We start from the raw sequence: 22,361 nt of genomic DNA on the forward strand, positions 1-22,361 counted from the left end.
TGGTTTAATTGTGGCACTGATGCTACGTTTGCAATCAATGCACCACACACATCATTTCAGCTGTGCTATTTATAATACTGTTTTACCTTTCTTACAGCAAAGAAAATCAGAAAACACAAATCTCCTTTTTCCAGATCAGTTACAGGTCATTGTGCTGCAGTTTCTCATTGCTCACAGGCAGTTCCTAAGAATTATAATTTGGCAATCACAAACCATTTCATAAGTTGTAAGGTAGATAGGGGCTATACATCCGTTTAGGGTAACACACCACAGGACACGACACCATTCCAAGTCACCCAAACTATTGCAGTCCCCACTCCCACAGCTACAGTGAAACTCAGTGTAGAGCACCACAGTGCAAATGGGAAACCAGGATATTATTGGAGTATTTCCTGGCATTTCAGAGCCCTAATGTCTATTCTGTCCCAGTATCACCACATTTTATGCACAGACCCAGCACAGATCTGGTTTTGGTTCTAAGCACAGAACCCAGTGTTTTGGTTTTGGTTCTTTCTAAATCACCATTGTATTTTGGTTTTGCAAAACCACCCTCAAGTGTTTTGTGTTTGGTTTTCTGCTTGGTTTTGGATCTCGGTTTCTTAAAAATGTATAAAAACACTAAAATCATGTAGCGTGGACCTGCTTTTGTTCATATAGAATTATTCACATAAATAACATTAATTTCTAGTCAATTTTTCCCACCTCACCATACACTTTCCTGAGTGAAATGGTAATTGAAATCACAAGGGAGGTACTTATATGCAATCCAAAAACAGATTTTTATTTTATTTTATTTTTAATACGAGTTTTGAACTGAAGGGAAGACCTGACTTGGTACTCAGTCCACACTGATACTTAAAATTGGTCTGAGCCAAGACTCAGTTCAACTCGGATCCCATTGGTTCAGGTGTATTTTCAACAAACCTGAACCATTCATTTCTAATTAAAATGTATTGTAAATTAACAAAGTATAATGCCCATTATCTACTATATAATAAAACACATTTTAAAGAGGATTCACCAACAGATTCTTCTGTTGTGATTTTAAATTGGATATAAATTCTATCCAGAATGCAGCTTTAAATCATGTCCAAGAGCATTACTGAAAGTTTTCCAGTGGGAAAGGGATGTGGTCTTTCTAAAAAGGGGTGTGGTCAAGTATGAGTGTGTATGATGTGATTGGGTCAGATCAGGAGTATGGCCTTATTTGCTCCCCTTTTTAAAGGGCAGCTAAAATAAATAACTCTCCCTGATGATTTTAGGACCTGGTTGCCTGGTTATAACAATACTGTATGTAAGTACACATTACTGAAATGTGCAGGTGGATGTGTATAAGCCAATAAATGAATCCAACCAAAGCAAAGGAAAGATTTATCATTGTAGAGACTGTGCTAGAACAATTATAGTTAGGAGACCATTAGTTGATACAGTACAAGCAACTTCTCCACCTTATCTCTCTCCAAAAGTTGATAAATGATTGTTCAAACCTGGAAATATTAGAGGGTAATTTCATTGGGGCTGTTGGCATGGCCACATTAAGGAGGGACATGTTTACATCATTGACGGAGCATGTCCAGAAGGTAGCCACATCATGTAGGGGCATGTCTGCATCATGGAAGGGCATGCCAGCATCACAGGGGCTTGTATCTGCCCCTAATTCCTCTTTTGCCACTCTCCAATCATGCACACTAGAGGAAGGTTCGAGCAGTACTCATTCACCGCTAATGGATTGTACCTTCCAACTCCCAGACAGAATATAAATAATAATACAAATTGTATTTTTTTCAGCGCACAATAACTTAAGATATAATAATTAAAAAAGGCTGCTAACCATTAAAATAAGAATAGTTAATATATTCCTATTACAGCTGCTCCCATACGAGTACTCTGTGGTACTTGCTACTAATCAAACTAAAAAAGAAAAAGATACACAGTATCATAAGGGAGCGCTTATTTTAGTTTATAATAGAAAACAATTTATTAATATATTTCTAAAAACAATGTATTTAATAAACAATGTATTACACCATATGCTACCACTGCTCACTATTTAGTACAGGAATGGGGAACCTCTGGCCCTCCAGCTGTTGTTAAACTACACATACCAGCATTCCTTGCTACAGTTTTGCCATTTGGCCATGCTAAAACTGTTGCAGGGCATGTTGGGATGTGTAGTTCAACAACAACTGGAGGGCCGAAGGTTCCCCATCCCTGATTTTGTCCGTAAGTGCCACCAAATATGGGTTAAAGTCCACAAATAACTTTAATGGAGCTCCAATGTCGGATCTTTAAACACAATAAAAGTGCTATTTTGTGACTCCAAAGAGGCTGTTAAATGCAGACATATTAAATTGCTGTATGTGCGTAGCGGCCGTATAGCCGATGCTGAAATGGTAACAGCTCAAATAGTGCTTGTGAGCCTGCAGAACCAGCGCTCTCAAAGGCACCCTCCCCACTATCAGCCAATCTCTCACCGCTGCCGCCTCAGTAACAAATGAAAAGTAATCAAATATAAAAATAACAGTGAACTCCGCCAGGATTCGAACGCTGGTCAGTATCTATAGTGGTATGGAGCATTAGAACACTGAGCTATTTGCTCTGACTGCAAAGTGTCTCTTGAATGTTTATAATGAATATTTAACTAGCTCTATATTTTACTATTTAAACCTATGTCTCTCCTGAAAATCAACTTTTTATATATGCTGTAACCTATGGTGCTTTTCAATTGTATTATAAATTATTTAGAATTTTTTATCTAATGTGTATTGTTGTAATTTTTGTTGTTTTATAATTTATGTTTCACACAATTGGGATTGCATATATTGGCACCGTGGTTTGCAATTGATTACCAGGTGTCATCCATCTGTACACATATGGAGCAATAATTACAGATGCTAACAGATGGGTTACCTGTCCTTTAAATATGGACTCCTGAGTACACCTATCTACCTTCTGATGAACCCGTACTACCCTTATATACGGAGAAACGCGTTAAGGGAGCTACCGACTGCATCCATTGATACCTGACCACCGGGATTATCCACTCACTGGAGGCTGCATTGCATCTCTACATTTGCAGCGACCCACAGCCGTGCTCCATCCCCCTCCCCGTGGATATCGAGGTACCGCCGTGTACATCATGCACCATCGGATCACCACCACACAGACCGGCCGTGCTGAGGCGGCAGCGGTGAGAGATTGGCTGGCGGTGGGGAGGGTGCCTTTGAGAGCGCTGGGTCTGCAAGCTCACAGGCACTATTTGAGCTGTTACCATTTCAACATCGGCTATACGCCCGCTATGCACATACAGCAATCTAATATCTCTGCATTTAACAGCCTCTTTAGAGTCACAAAATAGCACTTTTATTGTGCTTAAAGATCCGATATTGGAGCTCCATTACAGTTATTTGTGGACTATAACCCATATTTGGTGGCACTTATGGACTAAATAGTGATCAGTGGTAGCATATGGTGTAATACATTGTTTATTAAATACATTGTTTTTAGAAATATATTAATAAATTGTTTTCTATTATAAACTAAAATAAGCGCTCCCTTATGACACTGTGTATCTTTTTCTTTTTCAACTCCCAGACAGATTGGGACAATGCAGTCCCAAATGTGACAGCAGAATAGAGGTCCCAAATAGTGACAGTCTCATTGAAATCTGGAAGGTAGGGAGCTATGGATTGTTTAGTTTATGATACAGCAGTAATGGCTACATGTGGCTGTCCAAGAAGTCAAATAGAGGTAGACGTCTAGTTTCCCTTCTTTAGCTGTAGTGTTCATAAGAAGTTAATGTTTGTATTATAAGGAACAGTACAAACCCTAAAGGACATTACGCCACATCCCTTTACTAGTTAATATTTTAAAGAAAACATACTGGAATAACATATTTAATATCAAAGTCTACAACATGACAGACTTTACAGTACTTCAATTAAATATTCTTTTTGTGAATTAGGTAGTAAAAGTTATTAAATTGATTGTTACTTACGTGCTTTGGAAAGTCTGCCTTCAGTTCAGTAACTGATTTACACCAATAAGCAGCTGTCTTCTCACTAATAAGTTCAATATTTAAGAAAGACCCTTGGCCTGGACCATAAAGGTGGCTTGATGTCGTTCCACGGATAATTCTTGGTGAAACATTTGTCACTATATCCTGCGAAGAAACAAACAATTCTGGGTGAGTGAATGTGTCGAATCAATTACTAGGTTTAAAATCTATATTCTGCAGAATATAAATGCAGACAAATACTCCAGCATATTAGAAAATAGACAGTGTATGCTGTCTAGTTAGTCAAGTGACATATGATCACTATGTGGACATAATGATTGTAACCCTTGCTCCGTGGAAGTGCATTTGTTAGCTTCCTACATCAAATGATATTGCTGTAATTCACACTGCAGGACCAGACGATAGTAGTCTCTAGGGAATGCAAATCAAAGGATGTTTGGCTCCTAATGAAGCCTAGTGTAGCTTAACTACAGTATGTAAGTACAGAGAGCATAAAAGAGAACATGAGGTAATGGGATATCTGTACCCCTGTACTGTAAAATATAAAGACATTACAAGTCACTCTTTATACAGGTCATGGAACTCAGTGGCAATATCTTTTATAAACTTCTATAAACATGTTTGCAATTGCAATGCTTAATGCCTATTGCCAGTTTTGGCAGTAGTAAGGTTACAACTATACATGACGACAGTTGACCTCAATGATAAAATACATCCTTTACATTTTATAGTAGAGTTACATTATTCTTCATACAATGCAAACTTTATATATATATATACACACACACACACACACACACACACACACACACACACACACACACACACACACAGTACAAGCTTTAATTCATAAATTAATAGAGAGAGAGAGATAGTTTTAGCCTTACTAGTTTTTGTTTTGGTTCTGCATTTTTTTTATGTATTAAAGCCTAAATCACACTTTTTTGTTCCTACAATACAATATTTTAACCTCAATAGCAATCACTTCCAGACAATTTTAAACACCTTACATCTCACAATATTGTTTTCATCCAGTTTAGGCCAAAGGCTGCAGGTAGGTGGCTGGTTACTAAGAGATAGAGCAGATAGAGATAGACACACCGTTTATAACACATCTATGAAACACTGCAACACGGCATTGGCAGAAATGAAAAGTAGTGAATGCGTATGCGTGTACGTGTGGTACGGAATATAGATTGTAAGCTCCACTGGGGCAGGGACTGATGTGAATGGCCAAATATTCTCTGTCAAGTGCTGGGGAATATGTGTGCGCTGTATAAATAACTGGTGATAATAATAATAATAAAAGTGGTGCAAGATGGAATTGTCCTTGGGCCCTACAGCCCACCCTTATGTTGGATATTAAAAAGGACATGCCCAGTTTAACAAACCTAACACTCCAGTGACAAGGACTGGCACTTTGATGGCTGAAGTGCTTGGTTTATTTGGGCCCCCACAAAACATGCTAAGCTAATAGTTCTACAGTGCCAAGATGCCAGCTCTGCTCAAACTGCAGATTCAAAGGGCTTTTCTCTTTACATGAACAAAGTCGCACTGGGGTACAGTGCACAGAGCAGTACAAACAATATAACAAGGTTACACAAACCTAAAAAAAATATATATTTTTACTTTTTTTTTTAACCTTTTATTTAACTTTTTTTTTGGTACTTTTTCACAACTAACACTGCGGGTAGTATCAATGCTTATATGTCAATGCAGTACCAGTACAGCACCACTGTATAACATAAATAATTAGACTAAGGGGTCTGGACACAGCACAGTTTGTGGATGGACACAATGACAGCACAGCTTATGGATAAACACAGGACAGCACAGCTTGTGGACGGACACAGGGACAGCACAGCTTGTGGACGAACACAGGAACAGCACAGTTTGTGGACGAACACAGGGACAGCACAGCTTGTGGACGAACACAGGGACAGCACAGCTTGTGAATGGACACAGCGACAGCACAGCTTATGGATGGACACAGGGACAGCACAGCTTGTGAATGGACACCGCAAGGTGCAGCACACAGCATTGTGACTATAGAGAATTACTACTGAGCCGCCAGGGTCCTTATATAGAATTCAAAACCTGTGAGAATTCAATGCCAGGGAGATGATGTTTTGCTCCAATTTGGAATCCCATCCTGGTGGGAAAACCTAAGCCAGGGTTACCAGAAGTTTGGATGGGCTCAGATTTCCTAAAATCCGTACTGCTTATAAAAGATGACCCTGAAGCTCCATTTTTTAAATTGGAACCTTTGCTGAACTCTGCAGAATGGTGGCAGTGACTGGATTCTCTTGGACCCTGGCCTGGTGCTAATGCACACACCTCCGCCACACATGCCCGCTACCCACCCAGTGATGACAGCGGAGCCATCACTGCCCAGCAGATCCAGTGATGGATCTCTGGCCAATGACATATGCCTCACTGACAGGGGCATGCTTTCATAAGGGTTGAAAGCACGTCCCTATCAATGAGGCACTTCATTAGTTTCAGCTTATAGTGTTTTTTGTAATGGGCTTTTACTATTCGTGGCTTGGTCTCAAGCACCCGCTTCCTCCCCTTTATCATTGGCAGCGGGAGTCACCACTTTTGGTACCTCTAAAACAAATTTTAAACTTTGTTTACATAGTAGAAATTATTACGATAATATAAAGCATATACTTATGACACAGAATATGTGTCATAAGTATCTTCTTTGTATTATTGTAATCATTAATAACAGGGGAGGCTCTGCCTTCTCTGCATCCCCTGACTATGCACCTTAAGATTATTTCAACACTGCTCAAAAGCAGATCCAGGTGGGGTAATGCTCAAAGCAAAGGCTACAATGCAGCACATTGTAGGTGTCACAAATTTGTAGCAATGTATCTAACTGAAGCTAATGGGACAAAAGTTGCATCGCCTATAGATAGGTTCACTGTCTTTCTTTTGTTACCACACAGCAGTGATTCCAAACCTCGATCCTCAAGGCACAATAACAGTCCAGGATTTAGTGATATGCATGCTTGAGCACAGATGAGGTGCCAATTGAATCACATACGCTTTAGTGTGGCTATCACTAAACTCTGAACTATTAGTGTCCCTCGAAAGACCATGGTTGGGAACTCCTAGCCTACACAGATCAGCCGATGATAGACCTTAAAAAAACAACTTAAAAACAATGGAAACAAATCACATATTCTAAATTAATCTTTATGCCTTAAATAGACTTTTTGGTGACTATTTGGAAGAATCAGTAACATTTTTTTTTTTATTTGCCAAAAAGAGCATTTGTCCAATTTGGTAAATTGTCTCCTAATCCATCCTCGGGAAAAGTCCCCCTTATCTTTAATGTATGTTCATTTTCCACTGCAACTGTACAGCTGAGCTGCATATAGTGGCTCTTTATACAGTAAATAAATAACAACAATATTAATGAAAGTTGAAGGGAAAAGTAATAAGTAAAGGGCTTTGAAGGTAGTACCATTCTAGAATACCAAATCAACAGCATAATGAATAAAGGTCATTTAATCAAAGATTATTAAAATACTATTACTAAAAAAAAAAAAAAACCTTTCCTCCCCTGGCCATATAGTTTAAGAGATCCTTGATGATATAACATGAACCCCATTAGCACACAGCAATTAAGGTCAATTTACATATTTTAATTAAGAGCCACCCCATATAAAACAATTACGGTAATAAGCATACTAACTGGATTTCATAACATTTGGACATATCTTTTCCCACTAGATAGACAGGAAGCCTTAATTTGCATTAATTAGCTCTGATCTGCATATGTTTGATAAGGCATACCCTTGCCACATAAGATTATTTATTCCTGAATCTGCCAAATGTCACTATTGTTGAGGATAGGAAAATGCTTTTTCAAATTAGCTATAAATCTCAGCCTTCATTTACATTTATAAAATATTTTATTGCAGTTTAAGTGGTGTTTTATATTTCACTGCACTTTTGAGAGATCAACTAATCAGTTACATTTTGGAGATTCTTTTCATCTAAATAGTTGTGCAAATTTCCAAACAAGGCCATACAGCAACTTTCTTCTGTATTGATATTGTAAGTGAATACACACAAAACATTCAATGTAAGTGACATTGTTAGCTTTGTAGACAATGGAACAGATTTTAGCAGTACGGATGGTGTAATGGTTAGCAATACTGCCTCACAGCACTGAGGTCATGAGTTTGATTCCCACCATGGCCCTAACTATGTGTAGTTTGTATATTCTCCCCATACTTGCGTGAGTGTACTCCAGTTTCCTCCCACAATCCAAAAATATACTGGTAGGTTAATTGGCTCCCAACCAATTAACCCTAGTGTGAATGTGTGTACATGCAATAGGGAATATATATTGTAAGCTCCACTGGGGCAGGGACTGATGTGAATGAGCAAATATTCTCTATAAAGCACTGCGGACTAATAATAATAAGAATAAGCAACACATTCACTGACTAAACAGTAAATCCCAAGGACACCAATTTATGCACTTTATCAGCCATGGCAATACTTGGTAGAAGTGTGAAAGATTGAAATTAGTTAAAACAAAGTCACAGAATCTCTAAAACAAAATACAAAATCATTATTTAAAAAAATGAAATAAAACAAACAAACATTAACATTTTTTATGTTTAATGTTTTTGGTATGCTTACTAGTGTATGCTAGTGGATACATTGTTTGTGTGTTTTGGATGAAGGACCAATGAACACAAGTTATACTTATTATACTGGTGGATAGTGTTTTGCCCAATTAATTGCACATTTGGGACATACAGTACTGTACAACATAAACCATCATCCCCAAATGGTAACCTGGCATTGAAGTAAAATTAAATCTAAAATACTGTTTGGTTTACATAACAGATATACTACTGTATTAATAGCCAGGGAGTTATAAAATAGATTAACTGCTTTTTTTAGCTAAAAGTTTATTTGGGAGGGTAATTTGTTCCCATCCACAACAAACTTCCTGATTGACCATACAGCTACACCTGTATGCAAATAACTGGGATCCTTCCTACTTCCATTGTTAAATTCTCAGTCCACTGGTGTAAATAAGCAATTTTGGTGAATTGAATCAATATGGTACTTCCAATACGCAAATCACAACATTTTATATAAAGGGTGGGGTCATGATTCCCAACACCACACCCTGTACTTCCCTCTAATATATCACGTAGGGGCCACTGAAAAATAATTTAAGTAAGAGTACAGGTACCTCCATCTAATCTGTAGTGACTGAACACAGAGATCAAAAGTTGCACTCAGTTGTAGTGTACATGCAAATATTAATCTTATTCCAAACCCATGCATACAAACCCATGCATACAGAATAACATTCTGTGAATATATGAAAACTTTGAAATATGCTTTTCCTAATATTACTAATAATCTTTTATTTTTTAAACATACTTTTGGTGATCATTTAAATGGGAAATCCTCTGCATTTTCTCTAGTAATATAAGGCTGCATTACCAACTCACCAAAGAGAAAAGACATTAACCCAATTACATCTTCTATATCTTTATATCATGTTTAATGCCAGCTACAGTGGGTGGCCACACACCGTTAGCCAGGCTTGTTCGTTAGAACACATGTCGAAATAAATCCAAAATATTAGTAGTGTTACCTAATATTGATTCTCATTTTGTTATAGCAAACTGTTGGAAAAACAAGAGGCAAAAAAGAAAAATAAACGTAAAACTAAAATGTCTAGCCTCTATAACTTTTCCTAAACTAAATGAACTTATAAATTAAAAGAAAGAATAATAATAGGGGAACTTGTATTTCTAATTTTCTGGGGTCTACTCTCTGTACACTCATTTAATCTTGAGTACATGCATTTAATCTTTAGTAGAATCATGAAGATTTTTATTTTTTGTGTTTTTGTTGTATTTAGTCCATCTGATCCTAAGTAGTCTTATCCACACAAACATGTCAAGGGAATGACAATTACTTTTTATTTATAAAGCACCTGACCAGCTAGAGGGATTTTCTATGACAGTACTTTTGGTGGATTTATATGCTTGTGTATCTTGGAGAAGCGTGCAGCTGATTATTAAAACCTCAGGAGTAGTGAAGTAAGTGCCTGAGAGCTGTCCTCGTGCAAAGAAAAATAAACCTACAAAGTTGGGAAGGGAGTCCCAATAATATAAGAATAGGATAGAGTTAAGAGTTGTTGTAGGTGACTTGTGATCAGGCCAATATTTGGCTATCCAACAGTAGTTAGGGGTTGAGTAAAGGTGAATCACACAGTGTGATGTAACCTTACGTTTTTGATTATATAGTCAAAATCGTAAGGAAAGTTAGTGCGAATCTCACTGTGTGTATACAGCTTGCGATATCAATGCGCATTTCCATGGGTCGGTATCGCAATCAAAGATAGAATGTGCAGGCAAGTCATTCTTGACTATGGGGCTAACTCAGGCCTGGTTGCTAGCAAGCAATTTTTGCACTGCGGCGATCAGATAGTCGCCACCCACAGTGCGAGTGTATTTTAGCTGTGCAAGTGTGCGAACGCATGTGTAGCAGAGCTGCACAAACTGATTTTGTGCACTCTCTGTTAAGCCCAGGACTTATTCAGCCGCTGCGATCACTGCAGCCTGTCCGGGACCGGAATTGACGTCAGGATCCCTCTCTGCAAATGCCTGGACACCCCTGCATTTTTCCAACCCCTCCCTGAAAATGGTCAGTTGCCACCCAGAAACGCCTTCTTCCTGTCAATCTCCTTGCGATCGCCCGTACGAACGGATCTGTCGCTCAAACCCATCGCTGAACGGCGATCCGCTTTGTACTCGCGCAATGCGCCTGCGCATTGTGGTGCATATGCATGCGCAGTTTGGACCTGATCGCAGGCTGTGAGAAAACACAGCCTAGCGATCAGGTCTGAATTACTCCCTATATTGTGTACAATCTAGTACAATGGATAGTCAAAATTGGCACTTAGTCAAAATCTCACAGTCAAAATCTCACAGTCAAAATCTCAAGTAAACATAGTCCATATCGGTGGTTCAGGGCTCCGAGGAGTTCAGGGGAAATTGCAAAGTCAAAATTGAAGATAGTCAATATCTCACCATGTGTATGCACCTTTAGATAGGAAACATGATTTAAGTTGGGGGTGGGAGTAGCTCTGGTATTTTCTCCAAGCAAGCATGCCCTCTACTTAAAATTTTCAGACATTTTGGGACATATTTAATCTGATTATACACCTAAATAGCTAAATTACTTTTATGGAGTCTATGGAGCAGATGTAAGAAGAATTTACTTATTCAGTGATTTTTTTTCAACCCTTTAGCAGCTCTGGGCAGCAGTTAATGATTATTTCTATTTGCACCTCATGGAGATATGAGCAGAAATAAGCATTAACTGGTTTCTGTGGGTTGATCATGGTACTACAATTGATTAACTCTGGCACTTTACCTAGGAGCATAGTCTGCATGACATAAGCCACAGCTAAATTAATCTGCCCCTAAAGCTGTTTATAATTTAAAAAAAATATATCGCCACATACAGTATTACTATACATAGATTTTTTTTTTGTTTATTAGATATTTGCAGTATATATAGTACATTATAAGTCCGTGTCCATCTGGTCTGCACATGCGCACCAGCCACGGTACGCATGTGCGACCCTTCTCCTTGCAGCTGCAAGGTGACTGATAGCGGCAGGCATTCCGGGGGTTGCATTTCATGGGCATGGCGGCCAAAATGGGGGCATGTCAAGAGCATTTTCGGGGTGGCTGCTTGCCCTCACACACAGCCGTTCCGATTAAAAAAAACAATGGCGCGGATACCCTGCCAGCACATCCAGGCTGCGCAGGCAGGGGTTGACCTTAAATCAATGCATCCACAATTAAATTGTGGACACATCATGAGGTGGTGTCACATATGTTGGACGTCTGTCCCTTTGCTGGGCTGCCCCCAGCATGTGAGGAGATGGACGCAGAACTTGCTGTGGATGCAACGATCTGCAACCATCTCTGAATAACCCCCTATGACTTCTTGATTTATTTATATTATTTTTCAGATACATAATATTATCTCTACAACTGAGTACATTTTGGAGCTCAGCGTATTTTTTGAATATTTAACAAAAATATCTATTTGTTTATAAATGCTTCTAAAAGTTTGCATTCCTTTCCACAGTGTGTCATGAAACAAAATACATTTCACTCAGATACCCTAACAATAAAAATGCTATTCTTGCTTAACCAGCACATAGTGTAGCAACAATGTTAAAATGTGTATTGTCACAGAAGTACAGAAGTGATTTATTTGGACTATAATGTTTTTATTTCTAATCTTCACTTTCTTTTTAAAATTTAGCTCAAACAAGTAATATGACATTTTGGTAAACTTTGTCAAATCTAAAAATCTTATTTTACTTGGTATTATCAAAAGCAGTTTAGCCTTTCATAGGAAAAAGCTTGCATACTGCAGAAACTAAATACCAAGTGAAAAATAAAATAATAAAATTTACCTGAAATCGGATTTCTACTGTAAATTCAGTAAATTGTCAACTTTCAATGAAAGAAATAAAGTTAAAAGTAAAGTGCTAAAATTACCATCTTATATACATAAGATAAGGTCTGCAGGCAGGGTCACTTGTGATTAGAGATGTGCACCACCTTCAAGTGTTTTGGTTCAGATTTGGTTTTGGGTTTCTTGAAAATTGATAAATACAGTTAAATCATGTATTTTTGTTCTTACAGTGTTATTAACATCAAGTACTGTACATTTATTTCCAGTCATGTAAAATGCACCTGAAATCAATCCAAAACTCAAGATTCTGACTTTAAATACGAGTTCCATATGGAGGGAAGCTCTTAATCGAGACTCGGATCCCCAAGTTCATATTTAAAAAAAATACATTATTGTTGTGTTTACACCAAACAGCCCTTTTCTGTGCATCAGGGCCAGTGAGACTCGCTCAGGCATCTTGTTTGGGCCAAAAAATGCATCTTTGTTGCAACGTGATTCATTTGATATGTGATACTTGTATATCTGTGTGTGACTGAGTCTCTGAATCGGCATACAAACTGCTACAATGTAGCAGCCACAGCTTTTTTCCAATACAAGTTCCATTGTACTCTGTATACAGACTAAAGGTTGGTACACATTAGAAGATTAATTGTAAACGATATGCACAATATAGATATCGTTAACAATATTTTCATTAATATAGTCTAATGTGTATGCACTTTACTGTTAACGATGCGCACTCCCGCACATCATTAACAATCCCCTCTGTCATCCGTGCATGCAGTAAAATTTTGACTATGTTGTCCAAAACTGCATGTTTGGGGTAGCTGCCGGGTGATGTCACTGAACGATACTGCTAGCGATAAGCTGAACGATGTGCGCTCTGTATCGGCTGCCCTGGAATGAAGGGCAAACACTAGACGATATAGCTCATGGAGCGTATCATCTAATGTGTAGCCACCATTAGTCACACATAATATACAAGTGTTGCAAATCAAATTAATCAGCACAGTCTCGTGGGGTGTCCCAGTTGCATCACATTCAACTATGATGCACATTCAACAAAGAAAGACACTTGATGCTAGCAGATGCTAGCATAGTTGCATGGGACCTGATGGCTTACTCACGCCAGGCATCTCATGCTATGTGGTGTATTGAGGCTAGATGTATGAGGACACATCTATATATATATATATATATATACAAACAAAAAAACTAATTGTGCTTAGTGTATAGTCTGATAGGAATGCTTGAGTTTCAGTGAATGTTCCTTCACAGTGTAGGTTCTTACATACGATGTCACCTGTAAGTATACCCTCACACCAAAAATACACCCGAAAATAAATGGTCCAATGGTCTAATTAGACATGTTACCAAATATTTTTATTAAAAGGATACATAATATAATTTCATATGTTCACGTGAACATTATAAAATACATTGAGATACAGCCAAGGAATTTTGTCAGTTTCAACAGCTGTAAAAATCACCCTCACCTACGCAGGTGTGAGCTCAATAGGGTGTAATGAAGACAACAAGAGACCGTAGCTGATTAAACCAACATGTTTCGTCAGAATGACTTCCTCAGGGGTTTATATATGGTATCCTGTATGCGTTCCACCTATGAAGAGGTGGAACGCATACAGGAAACAGGTTCCCACACACCTGTAAATTGTTTAATGGACACTTAAGAGTTTCTGCAAATCGAAATAGTTTATTACTTTGAACTGGATTCCTATATTAATAAACAAATATTTAATTTGTCTTCTGGAAACTGAAATAGGTTCCATTAAGAGTATTTTTTTGCTAGGAAGTATTTTAAAAAGATCTCTAATTACAGGAAGTGAGGTCAATCCTGGGATGAATAAATATCAGCCCCAGCTTCCTGTTTGAATACTCTGAACCTGGTTGCTGTATGTGTTCTGACTGCCGTAGTAAGTGCATTTTTTGATTTCTAATGCATGGTTAAAATCTTCTTTGTTCACTTTAAATATTTTAACACGCCTATTTATTATGATACACTTTCAATTGAATGTATTGTGTTTAGACTGGGATATAATTGATTTAGCCTTCAGTGTTAATAAGCACCTTATTTGTATATTATTGTAAAATACTATTTAGTATCGTATCATATTTTATTTGTATATTTTTGTATTATAAAACACTATTAGTCACTATGTTTGAAAGACAATATAAATATAATATATTTGATGAATAAAAGTACACTAGTTTAAAGGGATGCATCATATATTGAATTATGTTGTGACTGTATGTATAATAGTTGATGTATAATAAGAGAACATTTTTTGAATGCTCTCTAGGGGTCAGTATAAGGACCTTGTCCAGAAAGGATAATTGTGATTGCAGAAATAACGATCAGGTCCAGTGTAAAAAGCTGAATATTCATAAAGAAAGTTTTGTTATACTTGGTATCTATAAAACCATTTAAAAGACACCATATCTGACAGCTCCCAGTAAAAATTAGAGATGAGCGGGTTCAATTCCCTCAGAACCGAAACCCCTCGAACTTCACTACCCTAGCCTGGATCCAAGTCAGGCTCAGGTTTTCCCGCCTGACTCAGAAACCAGAACGAGGCAAAACGTCATCATCCCACTGTCGGATTCTCGCGGGGTTTGGATTCCATATAAGGAGCCGTGCGTTGCCGCAATTTTTCACTCCGGCATTGGACAGTGTAGCGAGAGGATGTTTCTCCGTCCTCAGTGTCATGCATCAGTACAGTGGTAGTGTCTTGTGCTGCATCAGTCCAGTCACAGTGTTGGTGTCCTCTGCTGCCATATGTCCAGTGCTGCTGTATAAGTCCAGTCCATTGCAGTGGTGCTGTGTTGTTCTGCATCAGTCCAGTTCTGGTGTCCCTGTGCTGCTGTATATGTCTAGTGGTACTGCCGTATATGTCCAGTGACACTGCCGTATATATCCAGGGATACTGCCGTACATATGTCCAGTGGTACTGCCATATAAATCCAGTGATACTACCGTATATGTCCAGTGGTACTGCTATAGAATTCCAGTGATACTGTTGTATATGTCCAGTGGTATTGCTGTATAAATCCAGTGATACTGCCATATATGTCCAGTGGTTCTGCCATATAATTCCAGCAATACTGCCGTATAATTCCAGTGGTACTGCCGTATAAGTCCAGTGATACTGCCGTATCAATCCAGTCCAGTGGTACAGCCGTATAAGTCCAGTGGTACTGCCGTATCAATCCAGTCCAGTGGTACAGCCGTAACATTCCAGTGATACTGCTATATAATTCCAGTGATACTGCCATATAATTACAGTGATACTGCCGTTTAATTCCAGTGGTACTGGCATATAAGTCTAGTAATACTGCTGAATAAATCCAGTCCAGTGGTACTGCCATATAAGTCCAGTGATACTGCCGTATAAATCCAGTGGTACTGCCGTGTAAGTACAGTCCAGTGGTGCTGCCATATAAGTTCATTGGTGCTGTCCTGTGCTGTATATTATTTAATCCAAATAATTTTCACAGGGTTTTCCCTGTGTGGTGTAGAGGTACGCTCTCCTGTACCGCATATTGTTATATAACTCCAGAAAAATAATAGAGAACAACATTTTGGAGGATTAAATAGGGAAAGATCAAGAACCACCTCCTCCAAGTGCTGAAGCTGCTGCCACTAGTCATGACATAGACAATAAAATGCCATCATTATTGTCTGCCAAGGCCGTTGACCAATGTGATAATAGAGAGCATGTAAAATCCAAAAAACCAAAGTTCAGTAAAAAGACCCAAAAAAATAAATTTAAATGGTCTGAGGAGAAACGTAAACTTACCAATATGCCGTTTACAACACAGAGTGGCAAGGAACGGCTAGGGCCCTGGCCTATCTTCATGACTAGTGGTTCAGCTTCACATGATGATGGAAGCCCTCATACTCCCGCTAGAAAAATTATAAGCGTTAGGCTGGCAAAAGCACAGCAAAGAACTGTGCATTCTAAGATGGTATCAGAAATCCCCAAGAAGAGTCCAAGTGTGTCGGCGGTTGCGATGCCTGACCTTCCCAACACTGGATGGGAAGAGGTGGCTCCTTCCACCATTTGTACGCCCTCTGTGTCTGCTGGAAGTAGCACCCACTGTACAGTTTCTGATATTCAAATTGAAGATGTCACTGTTGAAGAACACCAGGATGAGGATATGGTGTTGCTGGTGCTGAGGAGGAAGTTGACGAGGAGGTTTGTTTAAATCAGACACCAGGGGAGACACCTGTTGTCCGTGGGATGAATAAGCCCATTGTGATGCCTGGGCAAAATACCAAAAAAGCCACCTCTTCGGTGTGGAATTATTTCTCCACAAATCCGGACAACAGGTGTAGAGCCGTGTGTTGCCTCTGTTAATAGGGCAAGGGGTAAGGATGTTAACCACCTAGGAACATCCTCCCTTATACGTCACCAGCTGCGCAGTCAGTGTCAAGTTGTGAAACTTTGGGTAAGAGCATAAGCAGTCCACCGACACCTAAATCCCTTCTTCCTCTTGTTCCCAAGCTCTTGCAAGCCACACCACCAACTCCCTCAAAGTCAACTTCCTCCTCAGTCAGGAACGTCAGTACTCCTGCAGGTCATGTCACTGATAACACTGAGGAATTCTCTCCTAACCAGGATTCCTCTGGAGGATCTTTGAGTGGTACGCCTACTGCTGCTGTTGCTGCTATTGTTGCTGCTGGGAGTCGATCGTCATCCCAGAGGGGAAGTCAGAAGACCACTTGTACTACTTCAACTAAGCAATTGACTGTCCAACAGTCCTTTGTGAGGAAGATGAAATATGACAGCAGTCATCCTTTTTCAAAGCGGAAAAATTGAGGCCTTGACAGCTATGTTGGTGTTAGACGTGCGTCCGGTATCCACCATTAGTTCAGTGAGACTTAGAGAATTGATGGAGGTATTGTGTCCCCGGTACCAAATCCCATCTAGGTTCCACTTCACTAGGCAGGCGATACCAAGAATGTATAGAGACGTCAGACAAAGTGTCCTCGGTGTCCTAAAAAATGCATTTGTATCCACTGTCCACTTAACCAAGGACATATGGACAAGTAAAACAGGATAGACTAAGGACGATATGACTGACAGCCCACTGGGTAGATGTATTGCCTCCCGCAGCAACAACAGCAGTGGCACCAGCAGCAGCATCTTGCAAACACCAACTCGTTCCTAGGCAGGCTATGCTATGTATTACCGCTTTCCGTAAGAGGCACACCACTGACAACCTCTTACGGAAACTGAGGGACATCATCGCACAATGGCTTACCCCAATTAGACTCTCCTGGGGGTTTGTGATATCAGACAATGCCACCAATATTATGCATGCATTACATCTGGGCAAATTCCAGCATGTCCCATGTTTTGCACATACAATTCATTTGGTGGTGCAGAATTTTTTTTAAAATGACAGGGGCGTGCAGGAGATGCTGTCGGTGGCCAAAAAAATTGTGGGCCACTTTCGACATTCAGCCACTGCGTGCCAAAGACTGGAGTGCAAGCAAATACTCCTGAACCTGCCCTGCCATCACCTGAAGCAAGAGGTGGTAACATGGTGGAATTCAACACTCTGTATGCTTCAGAGGATGGAGGAGCAGCAAAAGGACATTCAATCCTATACATCCACCTATGATATAGGCAAAGGAGGGGGAATGCACCTGACTCAAGCGCAGTGGAGAATGATTTTCGTATTGTGCAAAGTTCTCCAACCCTTCGAACTTGCCACACAAGTCAGTTAAAACCTCCAGCTTGAGTCATGTCATTCCCCTCATCAGGCTTTTGCAGAAGCAGCAGGAGAAATTTCAAGGAGGAGCTAAGACGGAGCGATTCCGCTAAGTATGTGGGACTTGTGGATGGAGCCCTTCATTCGCTTTGCCAGAATTAAAGGGTGGTCAATCTGTTGAAATCAGAGCACTACATTTAAGCCACCGTTCTTGATCCTAGGTTTAAAGCCTACGTTGTATCTCTCTTTCTGGTAGACACAAGTCTGCAGAGGTTCAAAGACCTGCTGGTGAGAAAATTGTCAACTCAAGCGGAACATGACCCGTCAACAGTTCGTCCTTCATTTTCTCCCGCAACTGGGGCTGCAAGGAAAAGGATAAGATTTCCTAGCCCACCCACTGGTGGTGATGCAGGGCAGTCAGGAGCGAGTGCTGACATCTGGTCCGGACTGAAGGACCTGCCAAAGATTACTGACATGTCTACTGTCACTGCATATGATTCTGTTACCATTGAAAGTATGGTGGAGGATTACATGAGAGTGACAGCATCCAAGTAGACATGTCAGGCAGTCCATATGTATACTGGCAGGAAAAAGAGGCAATTTGGATGCCCTTGCACAAACTGGCTTTATTTTACCTAAGTTGCCCCCCCTCCAGTGTGTACTCTGAAAGAGTGTTTGATGCAGCTGGTAACCTTGTCAGTGATCGGTGTAGGAGGATACTTTCACAAAATGTGGAGAAGATGCTGTTCATCAAAATGAATTATAATTCCTCTGGGAAGACCTTTACCAGCAATTGCCTCCAGAAAGTACACAGGGACCTGTGATGGTGGAGTTCAGTGGGGATGAATTAATATTCTGTGTCGCTTAGCTTAGTCATACAGCTACATCATTGAACCTCATTTTCTTCTTTACGTGATGTGCTGTCTGGGGCCTATTTTTTAGATCTGCCATCCTGTTTGCCACTGCAGTGCCAGTGCCACTCTTATATGGGCCAGGTGTTTGTGCCGCACACTTGTGTCTCTTAGCTCAGTCATCCAGCCACCTCAGTGCAACCTTTTTGCCTAAAAACAATATTTTAAGGTGTTCAGAATAGACTGGAAATTAATGGAAATGAATGTTATTGAGGTTAATAATACCATATGATCAAAATTGCCCTAGATTATGTGAATTTAGCTGTTTTTATGTTTTTTTTTTTAAAAATCATCCAGATCCAAAATCAATACAAAAACCAAAACACGAAAGGGTGGTTTTGGCAAAACCAATTCAGATCCAAAACATGAACATGGAACCAGAACCAAAACCAAAACGCAGCATGAAAAGAGCCCATACATCTCTAGTAAAAATATGTTTTGATACTACTTTTAATAATATTCATAGGTTCCACTACATTACAACCATTTCGGATGGACCATTAAACCTGTAACAAAGAGCTTTACTATATATAGAACATGGATGTTTGTATCAATGAAGGATTCTTCCTGTTTTTTGGTATGTATTTTTCCTACTGTCCCTTCTATAAAAAAAGTCTCTAGATTATGAAGTCCCAATAGATTATCTGACCACCCATTTTATTTTATAGTGATACCATATATAAACCCATGCGGAAGTCATTCTGACAAAACGCATTGAGTTAAATCAGCTACGGTCTCAGTTCATCATTACACCCTATTGAGGTGGGCGGGGATTAGGGTTAGGCTGCTGCCCAGGGAGGTTTGGCTTAGGCTGCGGGGAGGGGATTTACAGTTAGGCACTCTGGGGTGGGTTAGTGTTAGACTATGGGGGGTTTAGGTTTAGGCTGCAGAAATTTGTGGTTAGGGTTAGGCACCACAAGGAAAGTCTAGGGTTAGGATGGAGGGGGAAGGTTAAGGTTAAGGTCAGGCTGCATAGAAGGAGGGCTAGGGTTGTTGGTATTTGGATTAGGGATAGTATACTCACCTACTAGATGTCTGGATCCTGAGCATTGGGATGCCGCTGTCGGTATTATTACTGCCAGCATCCCAAGCGCTGGGATCCGATACCATCCCCATAGAGATAGGTCAACCATTCCCCACTATTGGGGAATATACAGTTAGTCGCGGGGCTTATCGGGTGCTGGTATCAGTGCCCAAAGCTATTCAACTGCAGCCTGCAGAAATCCACAGGTTGTGCTTACTGTGGTTTCCTGCTCAAACCCTTATGAGGTGCAAACAGAAATCTGCAGTAAGAATTTTTGCCCTTAAAGCAGCTGACAAGAGCACGTTAACATGGGTACTTTATCTAGAAACCCACGGGTTAATGACCGTTTGCTCTGGAGTTATCACATGAGGAAATGGGCTTAAACTTGAACAGGGCCGAGCGTTAAAGCTTGAGACTGTCGTCCTGCATTATGCCCCACTGCTAACTGAATATGGCTCTTATATAGATATTGCAATAGTGGTTAGCATTGCTGCCTCTGTAGCAGTCAGATCTGGGTGTGCCAATTTTTAGTCTGTCACAGCCAACATCCATGTCCTTACATGGTATTTTCTAGTCACCCCATTCATTTTAAAAACATTGCTACTATGGCTGCCTCACAGTGCTTACAACCAGGGCTGTATCTCACAATGTTTCCAACCAGGGCTGTATCTCACAAAGCTTCCAACCGGGGCTGTATCTCACAGTGCTACAACCAGGGCTATATCACACAGTGCTTCGAACCAGGGCTGCATCTCACAATGCTTCCAACCAGGGCTGTATCTCACAATGCTTCCAACCAGGGCTGTATCTCACAGTGCTTCCAACCTGGGCTGTATCTCACAGTGCTTCCAACCAGGGCTGTATCTCACAGTGCTTCCAACCAGGGCTGTATCTCACAGTGCTTCCAACCAGGGCTGTATCTCACAGTGCTTCCAACCAGGGCTGTATCTCACAGTGCTTCCAACCAGGGCTGTATCTCACAGTGCTTTCAACCAGGGCTGTATCTCACAGTGCTTCCAACCAGGGCTGTATCTCACAGTGCTTCCAACCAGTGCTGTATCTGGGTGTAGTGTGTATGGTCTTTCCTGTACTTCTGTTGTTTTTATCTAGGTGCCCTGGATTCTTCTGTCACTCCAAAACCCATTAGTAATTTATTGGCTTCTGACAACATTCACCCCCATGTGTGTCTGCGTGGTAGGAAATATACATTGTAAGCTCCGATGGAGCACAAACTGGTGTGAATGATTAAATACAGTATATACTAGAGATGAGCAGGTTCGGTTCGTCAAGATACGAACCCCCCCGAACTTCACCTATTTTACATGATTCCGAGGCAGCCTCGGATCTTCCCGCTTTGCTCGATTAACCCAAGCGCGCCCAAACGTCATCATCCGGCTGTCGTATTCTCGCGAGATTCATATTCTATATAAGGAGCCCCGCGTCGCTGCCATTTTCACTCGTACATTGGAGATGATAGCGAGAGGACGTGGCTGCGTTCTCTCAGTTTCTGTGTTCAGTGTGCTGCAAATATCTGTGCTCAGTGTGCTGCAAATATCTGTGCTCAGTGTGCTGCAAATATCTGTGCTCAGTGTGCTACAAATATCTACGTTATCTGCCTGAAAAATGCTCCATATCTGTGCTGCATTGTAGTATATAGTAGGAGGACAGTGCAGAATTTTGCTGACCACCAGTATATATATAGCAGTACGGTACAGTAGTCCATTGCTCTACCTCTGTGTCGTCAAGTATACTATCCATCCATACCTGTGCTGCATTTTAGTTGTGCGTAGTATATAGTTGGAGGACAGTGCAGAATTTTGCTGACCACCAGTATATATATATATATATATATATATATATATATATATATATAGCAGTAAGGTACAGTAGTCCATTGCTCTACCTCTGTATCGTCAAGTATACTATCCATCCATACCTGTGCTGCATTGTAGTTGTGCGCAGTATATAGTTGGAGGACAGTGCAGAATTTTGCTGACCACCAGTATATATATAGCAGTACAGTACAGTAGTCCACTGCTCTACCTACCTCTGTGTCGTCAAGTATACTATCCATACCTATGGTGCATTTAAGTTGAGCACAGTATATATAGTAGGAGGACTGTGAATAATTTTGCTGACCACCAGTATATAATATATAGCAGTACGGTATAGTAGG

General features: G+C 40.1%; 1 protein-coding gene across 1 annotated transcript in view; it reads right to left on the minus strand.

The window, feature by feature from the left end:
- Positions 1 to 22,361, minus strand: part of DPYD (dihydropyrimidine dehydrogenase) — a 1,751,827-nt gene that overhangs the window by 658,797 nt on the left and 1,070,669 nt on the right. Inside the window, exon 13 of the mRNA XM_063941496.1 lies at positions 3,998 to 4,162. Within this exon, the coding sequence (XP_063797566.1) occupies positions 3,998 to 4,162 (165 nt within the window). The remainder of the gene's footprint in view (positions 1 to 3,997; positions 4,163 to 22,361) is intronic.

The sequence above is a fragment of the Pseudophryne corroboree genome, chromosome 9 (genome assembly GCF_028390025.1).
Source record: "Pseudophryne corroboree isolate aPseCor3 chromosome 9, aPseCor3.hap2, whole genome shotgun sequence".
Taxonomy (NCBI): domain Eukaryota; kingdom Metazoa; phylum Chordata; class Amphibia; order Anura; family Myobatrachidae; genus Pseudophryne; species Pseudophryne corroboree.